Source organism: Sinocyclocheilus rhinocerous, unplaced genomic scaffold (genome assembly GCF_001515625.1).
Source record: "Sinocyclocheilus rhinocerous isolate Xijiao unplaced genomic scaffold, SAMN03320098_v1.1 scaffold313, whole genome shotgun sequence".
Classification (NCBI taxonomy): domain Eukaryota; kingdom Metazoa; phylum Chordata; class Actinopteri; order Cypriniformes; family Cyprinidae; genus Sinocyclocheilus; species Sinocyclocheilus rhinocerous.
Window position 1 is genome coordinate 591,113 of NW_015627539.1, and position 17,085 is coordinate 608,197.

The following is a 17,085-nucleotide window of genomic DNA, read 5'->3' on the forward strand; positions in this document are numbered from 1 at the left end:
TTAAGACCCTAAAGAATCATATCAACTTGTTGAAAATGGGCATCGGATGACCCCTTTAAATGGATGGATGGATGGGGTCGCCGTGATTTTGCCAAGTAAGACATGTTCCTGGATCAACATCTTTTGTTGATCCTGGATCAGCATTACTGTCCAAAAATATAGACTAAACCCAATCCCTACCCCTAAACCTAACCCTACCCATAATTTATTCCTAAAATCAGTGTGAAATGATAGCTGATTAACAAGGGTGTAGAAGCACCTAACCCTGATCGTAAGCCTAAAACAGATATTTCCTGAAAAGTTATCTCTCAATTCTGATTGGTTAATTGGAATGTTGTTCCAGGATCAACAAGGATGTTGATCCAGGAACATGTTGTACTTGGTGAAATCACGGTCACCGATGGATAGATAGCATGACAGGTGGATGTTATTTGATCAATTGATATTTCTTTTCTCCGATCTCTTCAAATTCAGCAAATCTGCGAGATGGATGATAGATAGAGGGATGGCTTAACGGATGGATGTTATTTGATTTGAACGACTGATATTTTTCCCTGATTTCAAATTCAGGAAGTCTGCAAAGACCCAAAATTCATCACAGGAGGAGCCACCAGGACAGACATCTGTCAGGGGCAGCTGGGTATGTTTTCCTGTCGTTTCAGATTACTCAAATGTTTTATGACAAAATGAAACCCTAATTTGAGCAAAACACTTCTAATGACCAAAGAATAAAATAATGGATCAGTGTTGGGGAAGGTTACTTCTAAAAGTGATGCATTACAATATTGCATTACTCCATGAAAAAGTAGCTAATTGCATTACTTTATATGGAAAGTAATACAATACATTACATTACTTTTGCATTACTTTTTGTCACCTGGGCTGGGCTCGCTTAATTGGTTTTTAATAACAAAAACCCCAAAAGTTATATTTTTGGCAACTTTAAGGGCCCTTTCACACCAAAAGTGAAATTAATACGCTTCAGGCTGAATGATGTGCCTCTGCACTTCACTCACGATTGAAGAGAAGTGTCAGTGAATAAATGGGAGAACAAAGTAATTTGTGTTACTTATTTAAAAAAGCAATTCTGATATTTTGTTGTAAATGTAAAAGTAATGCATTATTTTACTAGTTACTTGGAAAAGTAATCTGATTACATAACTTGCGTTACTTATAATGCATTACCATCAACACTGTGATGCATTAACCCTGATCATATTATGATCTCCATTCATATTGCCCTTCGTGTACGGCCACACAGGAGACTGCTGGTTGTTGGCAGCAATTGCCTCCCTGACCCTCCATGAGGACACACTAAAGCGGGTCGTACCACACGACCAGGACTTTGATCGCGGCTATGCTGGAATCTTCCATTTCCAGGTGAGTCCCTCTCTGTGAACTCTCTCTCTGCAGTTTCCCAATGACCTCGAACCCTAACCAAACTCACCTTGTTGTGCAGTTCTGGCAGCATAATAAATGGATGGATGTGGTGGTGGACGACCGACTCCCATGTGTGAGGAGCAACCTGGTGTTCGTCCACTCCGCTGACAATACTGAGTTCTGGAGTGCACTTCTGGAGAAGGCCTATGCCAAGTATGCACTTGAGTTTACAAAACAAGATACGCCTTGACGTCTTGTCATATCTAGCTTTGAGGCGTCAAACCTGTTTGTGTAAGTCATCTCCTGTGCTTCTCTCTCAGGCTGAACGGCAGCTATGAATCCCTGAAAGGAGGAAGCACCATGGAGGCCATGGAGGACTTCACGGGCGGCGTGGGCGAGATGTACGAGACGAAGAACGCCCCCACAAACCTCTTCCTCATCCTCAAGAAAGCCGTGGAGAGAGGATCAATGCTCGGCTGCTCCATTGATGTAAGCGAAGCTTTGTTGGATTCAAAGTGAGATCAGTAGCCGTTCCTAAATTCCAGATGTTTGTGTTTTCGTATCATTAGATCACAAGTTCTGCTGAATCTGAAGCACAAACCACTACTGGTCTGGTTAAAGGCCACGCTTATTCCATCACTGGAGTGGAGGAGGTAACCACAGCATTTTCATCTCTTTTTTTTTACAGATTCACTCTTTATTTTCTCTTCATTATCTCTTACGTCTTGTCTTGTCTCCTCAGGTCAACTACAGAGGATCAAAGGTCCAGCTGATTCGTGTTCGTAACCCCTGGGGTCAGGTGGAGTGGAACGGACCCTGGAGCGACAAGTAAGCGTCCACTAATGGTGACACTTAAATGAAGTCCATTAGTTAAATATGATCAAAAACTCATAATAGTAGTCAGTAAGAAACATCATACAGATGTTGTATAATTACCTATGTTTCCAACCAATTATTTTTTATGTGATTTCTGGGATATTGCATGAAATAAGTTGAAAATGCACATAAACTCAATTGAGGCGGCTAACGTTTTCATTCAATAAGAAAACATGCACATAAACTATGATGGAAACTCATTTACCAAATGAATTCATGGATGCATGAACTACATGAACTTATGTTGCCTCAACAGATTGTGTATTTAAAATGATTTGGTTTAATTGCCTCACAGAACTCATATTGTGTTCCCAAACATCAAGCATCCACCCAAAATGCAAGATAACATAACAGCATTTGTTATTGCATTTTGTCTGTGCGCTCTGGGGTGCAAATCATTTATTATGTAGGAAAAAAGAGCCACAGGCTTCCCCAGTTGCAGCAATTTTTTATTATTTCATTACTGATACTCTTGTGTTCTTTCTTTAAATCTTGTTTTTCAGTTCCAGGGAATGGAACACTATTGACAGTTCAGAGAAGACACGACTGCTGCACAACTCTCTGGATGACGGCGAGTTCTGGTATGTATGACATGGCCCCCATAGTGCTAAGTCTGAATGATGGTACAGTTAACATTGCAGTCTTAGAGGAACGAAAGTGTTCAGGGAGGAGTGTATGTTATGTTATGCGAGTGTATAAAGTATGTTATGAAGGGCTTTGAAAGTTAACAGAAGAAGTTCATATCAGGTTGATTGCTCTTAAAGAATGGCTTTCACATGAGAGCCAGGATGATCTGACTCTGCGAGCTCATTCAGATGTGTGGTGTGAACTAACATGACTTGCTGTGTTGCAGGATGGAGTTCGGGGACTTCAAAGCCAACTATGACAAAATCGAGATCTGTAACCTGACCGCAGATTCTCTGTCGGACGACGTTAGGAAGAAGTGGGAAGTGAATCTGTTTGAGGGCAACTGGATCAGGGGCTCCACTGCTGGCGGCTGCAGGAACTACATCGGTCAGTGTCGCGTAGCAAACCCCGCATAGATTTCATCATAAAAGTTTGCATGCTAATCCATGCTATCGTTTATACATGAGGCCCAGAAATTTGACTATTTACAGTTGCTTAGACCTGTATTCGTGTTCCTCTTGATCTCAATTTTCCCTTCTCAGACACATTCTGGACAAACCCGCAGTTTAAGCTTCGTCTGGACCATCCTGATGATGGTGACAAGCTGTGCAGCGTCATCGTGGCCCTGTTGCAGAAGAACCGCCGTCGGCTCAGGAAAGAGGGGCTTGACATGGAGACCATTGGCTTTGCCATTTACGAGGTGAGGGAGATGTAATACTGTGTTGGAAGATGGGTTTGAAGAACTTCATGTAGTAGTGCCTCTCGCTCCACTGAAGTCTGACCTGCTCACTTACTGTACCCTTAGGCTCCTGATGATCAAGATCACCAGGGGAAGGATTTTTTCCGTTACAACGGCTCTAAAGTGCGGAGCCGCTCTTACGTCAACATGAGGGAGGTGTCCGAGCGCTTCAGACTGCCGCCGGGAAACTACCTGCTGGTGCCCACCACCTTCCAGCCGCACCACGAGGCTGATTTCCTAATCCGGATCTTCTCAGAGAACAAAGCTGGAGCCATGTAAGTCCATGCAAATACTCTTCAGTGTTATCAGCCAGATTTTAAAGCAATTTTCAGCCCAAAATAAAAGTTGTCATTATTTACTCACATTTACTCATGTCTTTCAAAACTCATATGCTGTTATTTTTTCTATGATTACAAAAGGAGAAATTTTGAATAGCGAACATGTTGATGCAGCTCCAAAAAACACAAAAATGCACCAATTAAATAGTACGAAAGTAGTTTATATGACTCATATCATTATATTGCACTGTAAGTCATATAACTTTTTATATAACAGTGCGATAGGCGTTATTCACAAAATAATCTTAGTGTGTGCATGTGTGTATGCATTTCACTGGCATTCCATTAAATATATAATCATAAACATATTATAACTATAGTGAACTATTCATTTATCAATACATGTTTTTGCTTCAGTGCATTTTGGAAACACATTTCCATAAAAAAACAAAAACTAAAATGTATTATGAGTCAGATGGTGGTCAGTGAAGTAGTTCCTTTAAGTACACTCAACTGAATACTCATTATATCCCGTAGATTTATTTTTGCACCAAATAACTGTACAATGTAATGTGTTTTGTGTTTGCAGTGAGATGGGAAACACCATTAAAGCAGATCTGCCAGAGGTGAGTTGGTTCATTTATAGTCTCGCTGGGAGCTGGGAAAGACTCGTTTACTGGACATAAACAGTTCGACATACACTGATGTTGTATGCTAAAAGTGTGTGCGCATGTGTGTTTCTGTTTGATTTGTGAAGCCACCGAAGCCAAACCCACCTGAGGAGGAGACCGATGAGGAGAAGGGCCTGAGGAGACTGTTTGAACAGATCGCCGGATCGGTAAGAAACTAAAACTCCAGTCAACCGTTTACTGCTGGGTTTCCCAAAGCGAACTGCAGGGTGTTGATAAAAAGCTGATGACAAACTAACAATTAATCACTGTATGCTAAAAGTGTGTGCGCATGTGTGTTTCTGTTTGATTTGCGAAGCCACCGAAGCCAAACCCACCTGAGGAGGAGACAGATGAGGAGAAGGGCCTGAGGAGACTGTTTGAACAGATCGCCGGATCGGTAAGAAACTAAAACTCCAGTCAACCGTTTACTGCTGGGTTTCCCAAAGCGAACTGCAGGGTGTTGATAAAAAGCTGATGACAAACTAACAATTAATCAAATCCTAAAAATGTGACATTAAAGTAAACAATTAATTTTAAAATAAAAACAATCAAGATATAAAAAATATGGGGTTCCATTTGTGCCAAAAATGAGTCGACTGCTTTGTGCTATACATTTGTCTTTGTCTACAGTCATTGCCTAATCGTTCAGGTAAATCAGTATATGTTGACGTGTATGTTGTCTGTTGACATCGTCTTAATTTGTCGTCCTGCTATCTTTTTCTCTGTTGTTTTTACTGTCATCCTTACTGTCGTTTTGTTCTCTCGTCCTAATGTCGTGATGACAGAACAAGACGACATTAGGACGACAGAATAAGATGACAGTAAGGATGACAGAACAGGACAACAGAATAAGATGACAGAACAAAACGACAATAAGGACAACAGTAAAAAGATTAAGACTACGTCAACAGACAACATATCAACATATACTGACTTACCTGAACAATTAGGCAATGACTGTAGACAAAGACAAATGTATAGTACAAAGCATTCGACTAATTTTTGGCACAAATAGAACCCCATTAAAAAGCTTATTTGTCTCATCTTATTCGTTTACCTGCATGTCATGTGACTATTAACCGACATTATAGCAAATATGCAATCATGCGAGTGTATTATTAAATGATTGAAATATTAACTTAAATCTTAGGGGGGGCACTTTAAGTAAATATTTTAGGTCAAATGATTAATATAATTAAAAAAATATATAAAAGCAATTTAAAAAACGTATTTTGTTTGTTTACCTGCACGTCATGTGACCATTAACTGACACTAGAGAGCCATGAACATAGAATGTGTTATTAAATTATTAAAACATTAACAAAGGAGTTAGGCTGGGAAAATGTTTGGGAATCCCAAAACAGACCGAGCACGCCCTCATCTGGTGTAATTGTGAATTACTGTATATTTTACACTGTTCCCTATGTCTCTATGTAGGATAAAGCCATCAGCGCCAGAGAACTGCAGCATGTGCTGAACAATGTTCTGAGCAGAAGTGAGTCTGTCACCGTTTTCAAGCATTTTAATCCAAAACCAGAAATACCATAAAAAGCCAACATGCAACTGTCTCTCTGCAGGGAAAGAGGTGAAGTTTGATGGTTTGACCCTCAATACCTGCCACAGCATCATCAACCTGATGGATGTATCCTCTCAGCGGCCGTCCATGTGTTATTAGTTTAAACTAACCCACTTCTGCCTCAGGTTTAATTACAAAATCGAACATTAAACCCTATGATGTGTGAGTTTTACATCTTTGATACATGAGTATTATTGTTGCTGAGTTTTCCTGAACCGAGTGCAGGTGGATAACACCGGAATGCTGGAATTCGAGGAGTTCAAAGTCTTCTGGGAAAAGCTGAAGAAATGGATCGTAAGTTACAGACTCATACATTTACTTGTTAGCTTGTCATCAATGACCATCTTCCAGAATATCACCATATTTCTCAGAATGAAACTTCCGCAGAGAAACTGTAAAGTTGTGTCGTGTGCTGTTGTAGATGCTGTTCCTGTCTTACGATACGGACCGCTCTGGACGCATGTCATCCTACGAGCTGCGCAGTGCTCTTAATGCTGCAGGTAAACACAGTGAATCATTACAGTGCAATTTAAACACAATAATTTAGAAATCAGTGTTTTTTCTGACCTTGTTTGTGTTTTCTTTATTCAGGCATGAATCTGAACAATAAGATTTTGCAGTTGCTGGGTCTGCGGTTTGCAGATGAAAATTTTGACATTGATTTTGATGATTACCTGACATGCATCGTGCGTCTGGAGAACATGTTCAGTACGTTATGACAATGCATTAACTAAAAGTCTTAGATTATCTCTACGTTTGAGTTGGACTGCAGTGATTTTTTAAATTTGATTTATTATTAATATTCAGAACGTTCCAAAACGTGTGGAGTGTAAATAAAACCTGGCATTTAAATCTGGATTTTGACTTATGTTACAGGAGTTTTCCAGGCCTTAGATAGTCAAAAGAAAGGAGTGATCAGTCTGAACATGATGCAGGTAAAACATCTTTTTCTTTTTTTACCTATTTGTAAATGTAAAGAAAGCATTATTTATTTATTTATTTATTTGCAATACATGAACTACAACAGTTGCCCAATTTGTTAAAAATGTAAACTAGTTCTTAGTAGTTTCCTTATTTAACAACTTTAGGCAACATTTTAAGGCACATATTGCTTTCAAAATTCATGTTTCATGCATTTTGAGCTGCTTTCATATGTTTTAGTAAGTAGTGTTACTCCTTTTAATAATTCTGACATGTCAAAGTTATAAACAAATCTTCATTTCTTCACAGTTCCTGATGTTGTCCATGAACATATGAGGATTCAACAAAATCCAGCTGGAACAATGTGTCAGCTGTGCCACTGAACACGCTGAACAGTTTTTACACACGCTTTTGTTTGTTTGTTTGTGGGGTCTTTCCCATTGCTACTGACTACAGATTTACCTGAAAGGTTTTCTATGATTATGTTGTGAAAAAATTCTCCAGTGTTGTGTTCTTGATGGCACGTTTACTGTTATTTTTCTGTGATTTGAGGCATATTCACGCTTTATGGATGTTGCAAGGATTTGTAATAATTGCAAGATGTATTATTCACAGAGCTGCTAAACCGCCAAGTTTTCATCTCGAAAGGTGCATGCATAAATGAACAAAATCAGGAATATAAATGAATAAAAATGACAATCAAGAACTGCGGCTATTGTTATTGAGAAGCTGTAATAGTGTTTGTTTGTTTGTGGGGTCTTTCCCATTGCTACTGACTACAGATACAGACTACAGTTTCTATGATTATGTTGTGAAAAAATTCTCCAGTGTTGTGTTCTTGATGGCACGTTTACTGTTATTTTTCTGTGATTTGAGGCATATTCACGCTTTATGGATGTTGCAAGGATTTGTAATAATTGCAAGATGTATTATTCACAGAGCTGCTAAACCGCCAAGTTTTCATCTCGAAAGGTGCATGCATAAATGAACAAAATCAGGAATATAAATGAATAAAAATGACAATCAAGAACTGCGGCTATTGTTATTGAGAAGCTGTAATAGAGCGTCCAATTACTGAAATATGTTTAATAAAAAAAATCTTTGTTTAATATTAAACCAGGTCCACGCATTTTGTCAGTGATTCATCACCAGGAAAAATAAATAAATAAATAAAATGAACTAATGGGCAGCGTATTACTGGTTAATTAAATTAAATATTTTCAACAAATCAAGCAAGCAAATAAATGAATTAACAAAAATGAAGCATACCATATCAGCGTACATACAATATAAAGGGGTACAATTTTACATTAAAACTAACAAAAGATTTTCTTTCTTTTCTTTATATATTTAAATTTAAATGTTAAGTGTTTTTTTTTCTTAATCTGAATTCATATATAACTATATATATATATATATTAGTTATAGACCCATTATATTTATATATTTACCTTATTGTTACATTCTGTCTGACCTAAGATGACCAAATAAAAGCAAAAAAACAAACAAAAAACAACTAACAAACGAAGACTTAAAGAGAACAAATTCTAAAGCCATAAAAAATATTGAAAAAATATTTGCATAAAACAACCGGCACTGAAACAGCAACAATAAGAACACTCAAACATATAGGTAAAAAAATACTTAATTAAAAGTAAAGAAAAGCTAATGTAATGTATGTTAGAATATAAAAGTGAACCATATAATTTCTCAGAAATGTAGAATTTGTAGGGTAGCGTCTTAACGTCATCATCAGTACGTCACGTCCCTCGTTTAGACTAAACCAAAACTGATTCAGGGGTGTTTCTACAACTACAACGGTCGCGCCTGGTAGCGCTGTCATTTATTCGATCGCTTCAGTATATAATTTCAAATCATATATATACAAATCGTAAATAGCACTATATATAAATAATAACATGTTGTTTATAACAGATTTTTAAGCCTGGACTATCGCTCCTCCTTCAGTCAGTCGGGATGGTATAGTCCAAAAAATGGCCGCTGTTGTCCATGCGTTTCGAGCTGACAGTAGAGTTTCTATTTGATTCTTCGTTGTTCACTTTTCATAACATTGATACTATTAAAGTCACTTCATTCCTGTAATACAAACGTTTGGATAATACATTAACTCGTAAGAATGGTGAGTAACTTCAGTCTTGTTTACATATTTAGCTGTCAGGCTAGTGAATCTAGTAAGTGTGTAAATCACATGTTACACAGTTGGTTATTAAATAACTTTGTCATTTAAACACGAAATTCAATGCCTGTGTTCTAAAATAGACTTGTTTCAGTCAAGATTTATGCTTTAGTTTTGTGTTACGTTTTAATAAGGCAGCAAGCAGTCTTATTGTAATATTGAATGTGTTTATTGTAAAACATTTGGCCCAAACACACAAAGGTGAAATAAAATGAACCCAGAAGTGACTAAAATGATCCTGCGGTCACAGAATATGACAGTTTTGTGTGTTGGCGCATTATCGTTGTGATCTGTCCGTCTCCAGCCTCACAGAAAGAAGAAAGCCTTCATCAGTAAGGAGAACGCAGTGTCCTTCCACCTGGTGCACAGAAGTCAGAAAGACCCGCTCGCTGCAGACGAGACAGCACCTCAGCATGTCCTTCTGCCCGCTGCCAAGGTAAAACAAACACACCAAACAGGTTCTGTAGTGTTACGCGGTACGCATAACACTCAAATATCACCCCTGACCGTGTCACTGAAGTTGGCATTTGTTCCTGCAGGTGGAGGTGGAGAAGAGGAAGGAGGAACAGCGCAACTTCGGAGTGTTTTTTGATGACGACTACAATTACCTGCAGCACCTGAGAGAGGCACCCCAGCCCGCAGAGCTGGTCTCTGCTCCTCGCTTACGCAGAGACGCACGACCAAAACCTGCAGAGGACGAAGAGGACGCCAACGTCCCTGTAAGGCCAGCAGCTCCCCCATGCAGCCTTTAGGTCTCCATAAATGACAATTATATATTCTGCACACGTGACACTGATTGTGTAATTTGTAAAATGTATACTGCACCAGAATAGTCCACACAAAAATGAAAAGACTCGTGTCTTATTAAACCTGCGTGACTTTATTTTTCTGTGGAACACTGCACAGAAAGATCACCTCACCTTGTTACACTTCTGTTAGTCCTGGTCAAAAATGACCGGCCTACAGAAATAATAAATTATCACCAAATATTGGATATTGATTTTATCAACTTATTTTCTTTAAATTACTCAAGAATTTATTGATCGTAGGCCTGAGCTTATGCATCTTATGCACCATTTTTGAGATAATATTGCCAAAATTATCAACAACAAATGCTTTTTTCAATCAAAAACCGAGGTGCATAAGCTCAGATCGATAAGGGCTACGATCAGTCAATTTCAAAACAAAATACAAAACCTGTGCTAATTGAAAGAAAACAAGTTGACAGAAAGATTGATTCCAAAATTTGGTGGTAATATAACATAACGAGATGATTGATAAGCTGTTTTTAAAAGGCCAGACAAAAACACCAAATTAGGTAAAGGATTTTCAGCACGGGTTAATTCTTTCGTGTTGACATATTTCCAATGAAAACATGAAATTGGGGAAGTTCTTATTAATAGCCATCAGCTTTTAGTTTACATCACAGCTGTGAATCAGGTTTTGTTACTTGCTAATTCAAATCAAAAGTAGGAGATATTAGGGAACAAAAATGTGTACACATCCCTGATTTCGTCAATATTTTGGTCCATTTTCCATGACACGAAAGATTTGAAATGTTAAATGTGTTATTAGATAACCTTGTGGTTATTTTTACTAAAAACATGCGTGCAGCTAGAGTGAGGGTGACAACAAACAGCATTATGGTCCGGTTGCGTCTCCTGCAGTTAATAAGCATCGTTCCGCTTGTGTTTTGATGACATGCTGATGTTTATGTTGATGTTTGTCATACATGCAGACGGCCTCCATCAAACTGCCCTCGTCTGTGTTCGCGTCTGAGTTTGAAGAGGAAGTGGGTTTATTAAACAAAGCAGCTCCTGTTTCAGGTGAGATCAGAACCAGTCCTGCTCATGTGTCTGCGTTCACAAACCTGCAGAGCAAACATTTACTTTATTTCAGATCATACCTCATTGGCTGTCTTGATTCATTGGTCGATTCAAGAAGAAAACCAAAAAAAACACTAGCTTTCTATTTTTTCTATTCTATCTACTTGTTTTTCTTTGTGTGTGTGTGTATAATATATATATATATATATATATATATACAGTGGGTACGGACGGAAAGTATTCAGACCCCCTTAAATTTTTCACTCTTTGTTATATTGCAGCCATTTGCTAAAATCATTTAAGTTAATTTTTTTTCCTTTGCACAACAATTAATGGAACATTGACCACTGTATAGGCCTATCATGTATGAGGTCTATGCAATGTATTAAAAAAATTATATACATATTTTATATATATATTTGGTGGTCACACCAGATACTGACTGGTTTTTGGACCCCCCCGGACCCCCCAATACAGTAAAACTGCACATTTTAGAGTGGCCTTTTATTGTGGCCAGCCTAAGGCGCACCTGTGCAATAATCATGCTGTCTAATCAGCGTCTTGATATGCCACACCTGTGAGGTGGATGGATTATCTCGGCAAAGGAGAAGTGCTCACTAACACAGATTTAGACAGATTTGTGAACAATATTTGAGAGAAATAGGCCTTTTGTGTACATAGAAAAAGTCTTAGATCTTTGAGTTCAGCTCATGAAAAATGGGGGCAAAAACAAAAGTGTTGCGTTTATAATTTTGTTCAGTGTATATACACCTTGCTACGTGTACTGCGTTAGGCTAACCGAGACTTGTCATTTGCACTTATATATTGTTGCTCTTTTGTTAGTTTCGATTGCTTCTATTGTCCTCATTTGTAAGTCGCTTTGGATAAAAGCGTCTGCTAAATGTAATGTAAATGTAAAATAAGGCCTCAGACAGGGATGGGTCATGTTTTATTATTTTTTTTAATACTATACAGTTCAAAAGTTTGGGTTCAATAAGATTTATGGTGTTGTTGTTTTTTATTTAATATTTTTGTTCATCAAGGATGCAATAAATCAATTAAAAGTGTCCATAAAGGCATTTAAATTTTCTGTAAATTTTTTTTTTTACTTTGTGACAAAAATATCACTGTTTTCACAAAAATATGAAGCAGCACAACTGTTTTCAACACTTATAATGATAAGAGCAGCCAATCAGTATGTTAGAGTGATTTCTGAAGGATCATGTGACACTGAAGACTGGAGTAATGATGCTGAAAATTCAGCTTTGCATCACAGGAATAAATTACTTTTTAACATATATATTGATAAGTGGCAAAGCCAAACAATAGTAAATGGTAATGTGACCTTGATTTACAAAAAGAAAAAAAATATATATATATATTTTCATAAAAAAAGATTAAGCAAAAGGTTTGTAGTCAAAGAAACTGCCAAATGCAAATGTAGTTTTGCGTCTTGCTTTCCAGGGCCGCGGTTGGATATGGATCCTGACATTGTCGCTGCGCTGGATGAGGACTTTGATTTCGACGACCCAGAGAACATGCTGGAAGATGACTTCATCATCAAAGCCAATGACGTCATGGGGTAAAACTGACAAATGACAACATTACCATGAGCCTGATAGCTTGTCGATGGTTGGATAAGTTGGATGTAAATTAAGTGAGTTAACCAGTGGGATGAATGCTTGAATCTGCATAACCCCGCCCACATTTCCTTTTGGTTTTTGACCTCAGTGGTGATGATGATGATGATGAATGGGAGGACACGGATGAGGACGATGATGAAGACGAGGAGCAAGATTGTGATTCAGAAGGTGGTCTGTCAGAGGATGAGGAAGGTGGCCGGAGAGAGTTCATGTTTGCCGACTGTGAGACGAAGAGTCGTTTCACAGAGTATTCGCTCACGTCTTCCGTCATGAGGAGGAACGAGCAGCTCACGCTCCTGGACGACCGCTTCGAGAAGGTCAGCCAGCAGGTCTTCCACACACATAATGATGAACATTATTGCCTGTTCACATTGAGCACAAATTAATCTTTAACTACAACACAGCAACATTTGTTTCTTTTCTGAAATGTTTACAATTCGCCACATTTAAAGTGCCACAGCCATGCACAAATTTTAAAAATTAAAGTGTATTTTTTTCTTTGTTGTGTAGTTGCAAAAAGTCGCCAAACAATGAGATAGACACTGAAGACTGGAGTAATGATGTTGAAAATTCAGCTTTGATCACAGGAATAAATTACATTTTAATATATATTACAATAGAAAACAGTTGTTTTTTCAGGGTTTGAATTTAACGTTTTCACTCACCAGCTAATTTGGCCAATACATTTTTAAGTTATCAGCCATTCATAACTTCTACTAGCCAAAAAATAAAAAATAAACCAACAGCTTGTGGTTGTCCACACTGGATGTGACAAAGCAGGTGTTGCAGATCACTTATTATTTCTTCAATGCAAAGGAAACCAGCGCGCCGTTATTTGTCGGGTATGTTCAAGTCAGCTAGATATGCGCAGATGCTGCTCAATTAGGCTGTATTTAATATATCATGATGACTCACAAGTTCAGTACTTGTGCTAAATCTGCACAGATTTGGCTTAAATGAATTTGCACAAGAAATTAATGTGTGAACATAATTTCCGAAAAGTAACCCACCAAATTGGCTAGTGATTTGACAGCGTTACCTGCCACAGCTGATTTTTACCCGCATTTGGCGGGTGTTCATTTCAAACCCTGGTAATAATATTTCACAATAACACTGTTTTTACTGTATTTTTACCAACTAAATGCAACCTTGGTGAGCAGAAGAGACTTCAGTAATCAGTAATTGTCTGTTTGTTGAATAGTTTTACGAGCAGTTTGACGATGACGAGATCGGCGCGCTGGATAACGCAGAGCTGGAGGGCTACATCGAACCGGACAGCAAGCGACTGGAGGAGGTCATCAAAGACTACTTCATACAGAAAGAGAAAGAGTGAGTGTGTGCGACTGTCATGGATCTGTGTGTGTGTGTGTGTGTGTGTGTGTGTGTGTGTGTGAGAGATCACAGCAGAAGAGCTCATCACTTTGTGTGTGTGTAGATGTCAGAAACCAGATCAGCTGGGTCCTGCAGAGCTGCCAGACTGGAGTAATGATGTTGAAAATTCAGCTTTGATCACAGGAATAAATTACATTTTAATATATATTACAATAGAAAACAGTTGTTTTTTCAGGGTTTGAATTTAACGTTTTCACTCACCAGCTAATTTGGCCAATACATTTTTAAGTTATCAGCCATTCATAACTTCTACTAGCCAAAAAATAAAAAATAAACCAACAGCTTGTGGTTGTCCACACTGGATGTGACAAAGCAGGTGTTGCAGATCACTTATTATTTCTTCAATGCAAAGGAAACCAGCGCGCCGTTATTTGTCGGGTATGTTCAAGTCAGCTAGATATGCGCAGATGCTGCTCAATTAGGCTGTATTTAATATATCATGATGACTCACAAGTTCAGTACTTGTGCTAAATCTGCACAGATTTGGCTTAAATGAATTTGCACAAGAAATTAATGTGTGAACATAATTTCCGAAAAGTAACCCACCAAATTGGCTAGTGATTTGACAGCGTTACCTGCCACAGCTGATTTTTACCCGCATTTGGCGGGTGTTCATTTCAAACCCTGGTAATAATATTTCACAATAACACTGTTTTTACTGTATTTTTACCAACTAAATGCAGCCTTGGTGAGCAGAAGAGACTTCAGTAATCAGTAATTGTCTGTTTGTTGAATAGTTTTACGAGCAGTTTGACGATGACGAGATCGGCGCGCTGGATAACGCAGAGCTGGAGGGCTACATCGAACCGGACAGCAAGCGACTGGAGGAGGTCATCAAAGACTACTTCATACAGAAAGAGAAAGAGTGAGTGTGTGCGACTGTCATGGATCTGTGTGTGTGTGTGTGTGTGAGAGATCACAGCAGAAGAGCTCATCACTTTGTGTGTGTGTAGATGTCAGAAACCAGATCAGCTGGGTCCTGCAGAGCTGCCCTCTGTGAAAGAGGAAGACGAAGAAGAGGATGATGACGAAGAGGTGGAGATTGAGACGATGGTCATTGAGCCGCCTACAGAGCACTGGGACTGTGAGACCATCATCAGTGAGTCTGGATCCATAGAGTTTCTGAAGGACGACGTGACACTGAAGACTGGAGTCATGATGCTGAAAATTCAGCTTTAATTACAGGAATAAATTACATTTTACAATATATTCAAGTTCTTTAATATGCAGTTATATACAGTTATCTAAAAAATGTACACTGTACAATGTACACAATATATTGATAATAAATCAGCATATTAGAATGAAAAAAAAAATTTATATGTGTGTGTGTACAGGGTGTGATTTGTGTGTATATATTGCGTATATATATATATATGGAAAATTATATTTGTATCACAATATCTTATGTATTTCTACATATTAAAAGGATATTGCAGTCTGCTTTGAAAACCCAAGTATCAAAATTATAACGTTTTGAGGACTTTCTGGTTATTCTTATCATAATCATTTTCATCTTTCTCTCCCAGGTACATACTCCAACCTCTACAACCGGCCCAAACTGATCCAGGACCCCCCAAAGGTGAAGAAACCTGCCTTGCATGCTTCATATTTAATCAATTGTTCACTCCTTTTATTAGACAGATAAAGAAGGAAAGGGACTGATCAGATTCACTGCGAGTTAAATTTCCAATTCAAATCCACGTCCATTGTGCATGCCGTTTTCCATTTCAGAGGTCATTAGAGGAGAACATGTTTGTTCATAAGGATGGATGGGGTTACATAAGCGTTATTAGAGCTTAAAAACACAAACACCAAGAGGTGTGGCCCATAGTGCAAACCGTACAGCATGGTGCTTGCAACACCAAGGCTATGGGTTTGAATCCTGCATGAACTGATATTATCTATCTAGATCTTAAATGCAAAGCAAGTTTCTTTGGATGAAAGCAACTGCCAGATGCATAATGTAAACATGTGTTTGCAGATCCGAGTGTCCGATAAGACAGGGATTCCTCTGGACGTCCTGCCGAAACGAGGCCTGACGGCCAAACAGGTGGAGAGGATGGAGAGGATCAACGACTCGGACCTGCCCAGAGCCTCCACACAGCCCCGCTCACGGGACGAGAGCGCAGAGGAGAGGAGAGCCAGGAAACAGACCATCAAGACGGAGAGGAAGGTGTGTACGGCCGCGGCGCCTCCAGATGGCAGTGTTTCGTTTGTCTCATCTGATGCGTCATGCTGGAAATAATATTACATATTAATCTAGCACACTTTATGTTGTGATTATCTACCTGTTATCTTGGCGTTATGGCCTGCCAGACATCAGCTAGTTGAGAAGTGTGTTGGCACTTCAAGTTGCCAGACTTGGGATTTCTTTGCTTATTTTATAATAAAATGAGAAAACAAATCTCACATTGGAAGAGGAAGTTGGCTCCGTATTAACCACTTGGCAGTATAACTACCTAAAAAGCACCTTTATTTTCATTCATTGTTGCTTTAGGAGAGGAGGTCAGAGAAGAAAGCAAACAAACTGGCGTTCAAACAGGAGAAGCAGATGCAGGAGAAGCAGATGGTTAATTTAAGAGCAAATGTTCAGGGCCTGAAGCTCTCGTAGGACGGCCAGAGACGCTCCAGAGACTGTTTCCAACACCAGCGGAGACTACAGGACCTCACTGAAGACACGTCAGCTCACGGGTTACACTGTCGCAGCACATGATGGCATCATTTTCCTTACCAGAACTTCCATGTTTGTTTGACTCATACAGCGAGTATTGCCATGTGTTGTCATAGACATCATAACAAATGGAATCTACAGAAACTGTTCCATTTACGTTTGAAGGTAAACAGTCAACAGGAGTTCATTTCTTAATGACTCGGCAGTTTTTGTTTTTTTTTGTACGAAATGTAATTCAACATTTTAGCATATTCAAAGGTTTTCAATCAGTTATATAAAAAAAAC

At 38.6% G+C, this 17,085-nt stretch overlaps 2 protein-coding genes across 2 annotated transcripts in view; both read left to right on the forward strand.

Annotated features, from left to right (window-relative positions):
- The window catches only part of LOC107729683 (calpain-9-like), a 9,821-nt gene extending 2,027 nt beyond the window's left edge, over positions 1 to 7,794 (forward strand). The window contains exons 2-20 of the mRNA XM_016540343.1: positions 571 to 640; positions 1,262 to 1,380; positions 1,460 to 1,593; positions 1,701 to 1,869; positions 1,950 to 2,033; positions 2,123 to 2,208; positions 2,760 to 2,837; positions 3,110 to 3,270; positions 3,426 to 3,583; positions 3,689 to 3,897; positions 4,490 to 4,526; positions 4,658 to 4,738; positions 6,009 to 6,066; positions 6,149 to 6,213; positions 6,373 to 6,441; positions 6,569 to 6,647; positions 6,739 to 6,855; positions 7,024 to 7,082; positions 7,378 to 7,794. Coding sequence (XP_016395829.1) covers positions 571 to 640; positions 1,262 to 1,380; positions 1,460 to 1,593; positions 1,701 to 1,869; positions 1,950 to 2,033; positions 2,123 to 2,208; positions 2,760 to 2,837; positions 3,110 to 3,270; positions 3,426 to 3,583; positions 3,689 to 3,897; positions 4,490 to 4,526; positions 4,658 to 4,738; positions 6,009 to 6,066; positions 6,149 to 6,213; positions 6,373 to 6,441; positions 6,569 to 6,647; positions 6,739 to 6,855; positions 7,024 to 7,082; positions 7,378 to 7,404 — 1,860 coding nt within the window. The 3' untranslated portion in view covers positions 7,405 to 7,794. The remainder of the gene's footprint in view (positions 1 to 570; positions 641 to 1,261; positions 1,381 to 1,459; positions 1,594 to 1,700; positions 1,870 to 1,949; positions 2,034 to 2,122; positions 2,209 to 2,759; positions 2,838 to 3,109; positions 3,271 to 3,425; positions 3,584 to 3,688; positions 3,898 to 4,489; positions 4,527 to 4,657; positions 4,739 to 6,008; positions 6,067 to 6,148; positions 6,214 to 6,372; positions 6,442 to 6,568; positions 6,648 to 6,738; positions 6,856 to 7,023; positions 7,083 to 7,377) is intronic.
- Positions 7,795 to 9,051: 1,257 nt separating this feature from the next.
- Positions 9,052 to 17,076, forward strand: LOC107729687 (protein LTV1 homolog). Its single transcript, XM_016540356.1, has 11 exons — positions 9,052 to 9,208; positions 9,570 to 9,701; positions 9,805 to 9,984; positions 11,004 to 11,091; positions 12,556 to 12,673; positions 12,823 to 13,051; positions 13,936 to 14,063; positions 15,080 to 15,225; positions 15,656 to 15,708; positions 16,111 to 16,302; positions 16,627 to 17,076. Exons 1-11 carry the CDS (start codon positions 9,206 to 9,208, stop codon positions 16,738 to 16,740), a joined length of 1,383 nt encoding a protein of 460 aa, XP_016395842.1. The 5' UTR covers positions 9,052 to 9,205; the 3' UTR covers positions 16,741 to 17,076.
- The last annotated feature ends 9 nt before the right edge of the window (positions 17,077 to 17,085 follow it).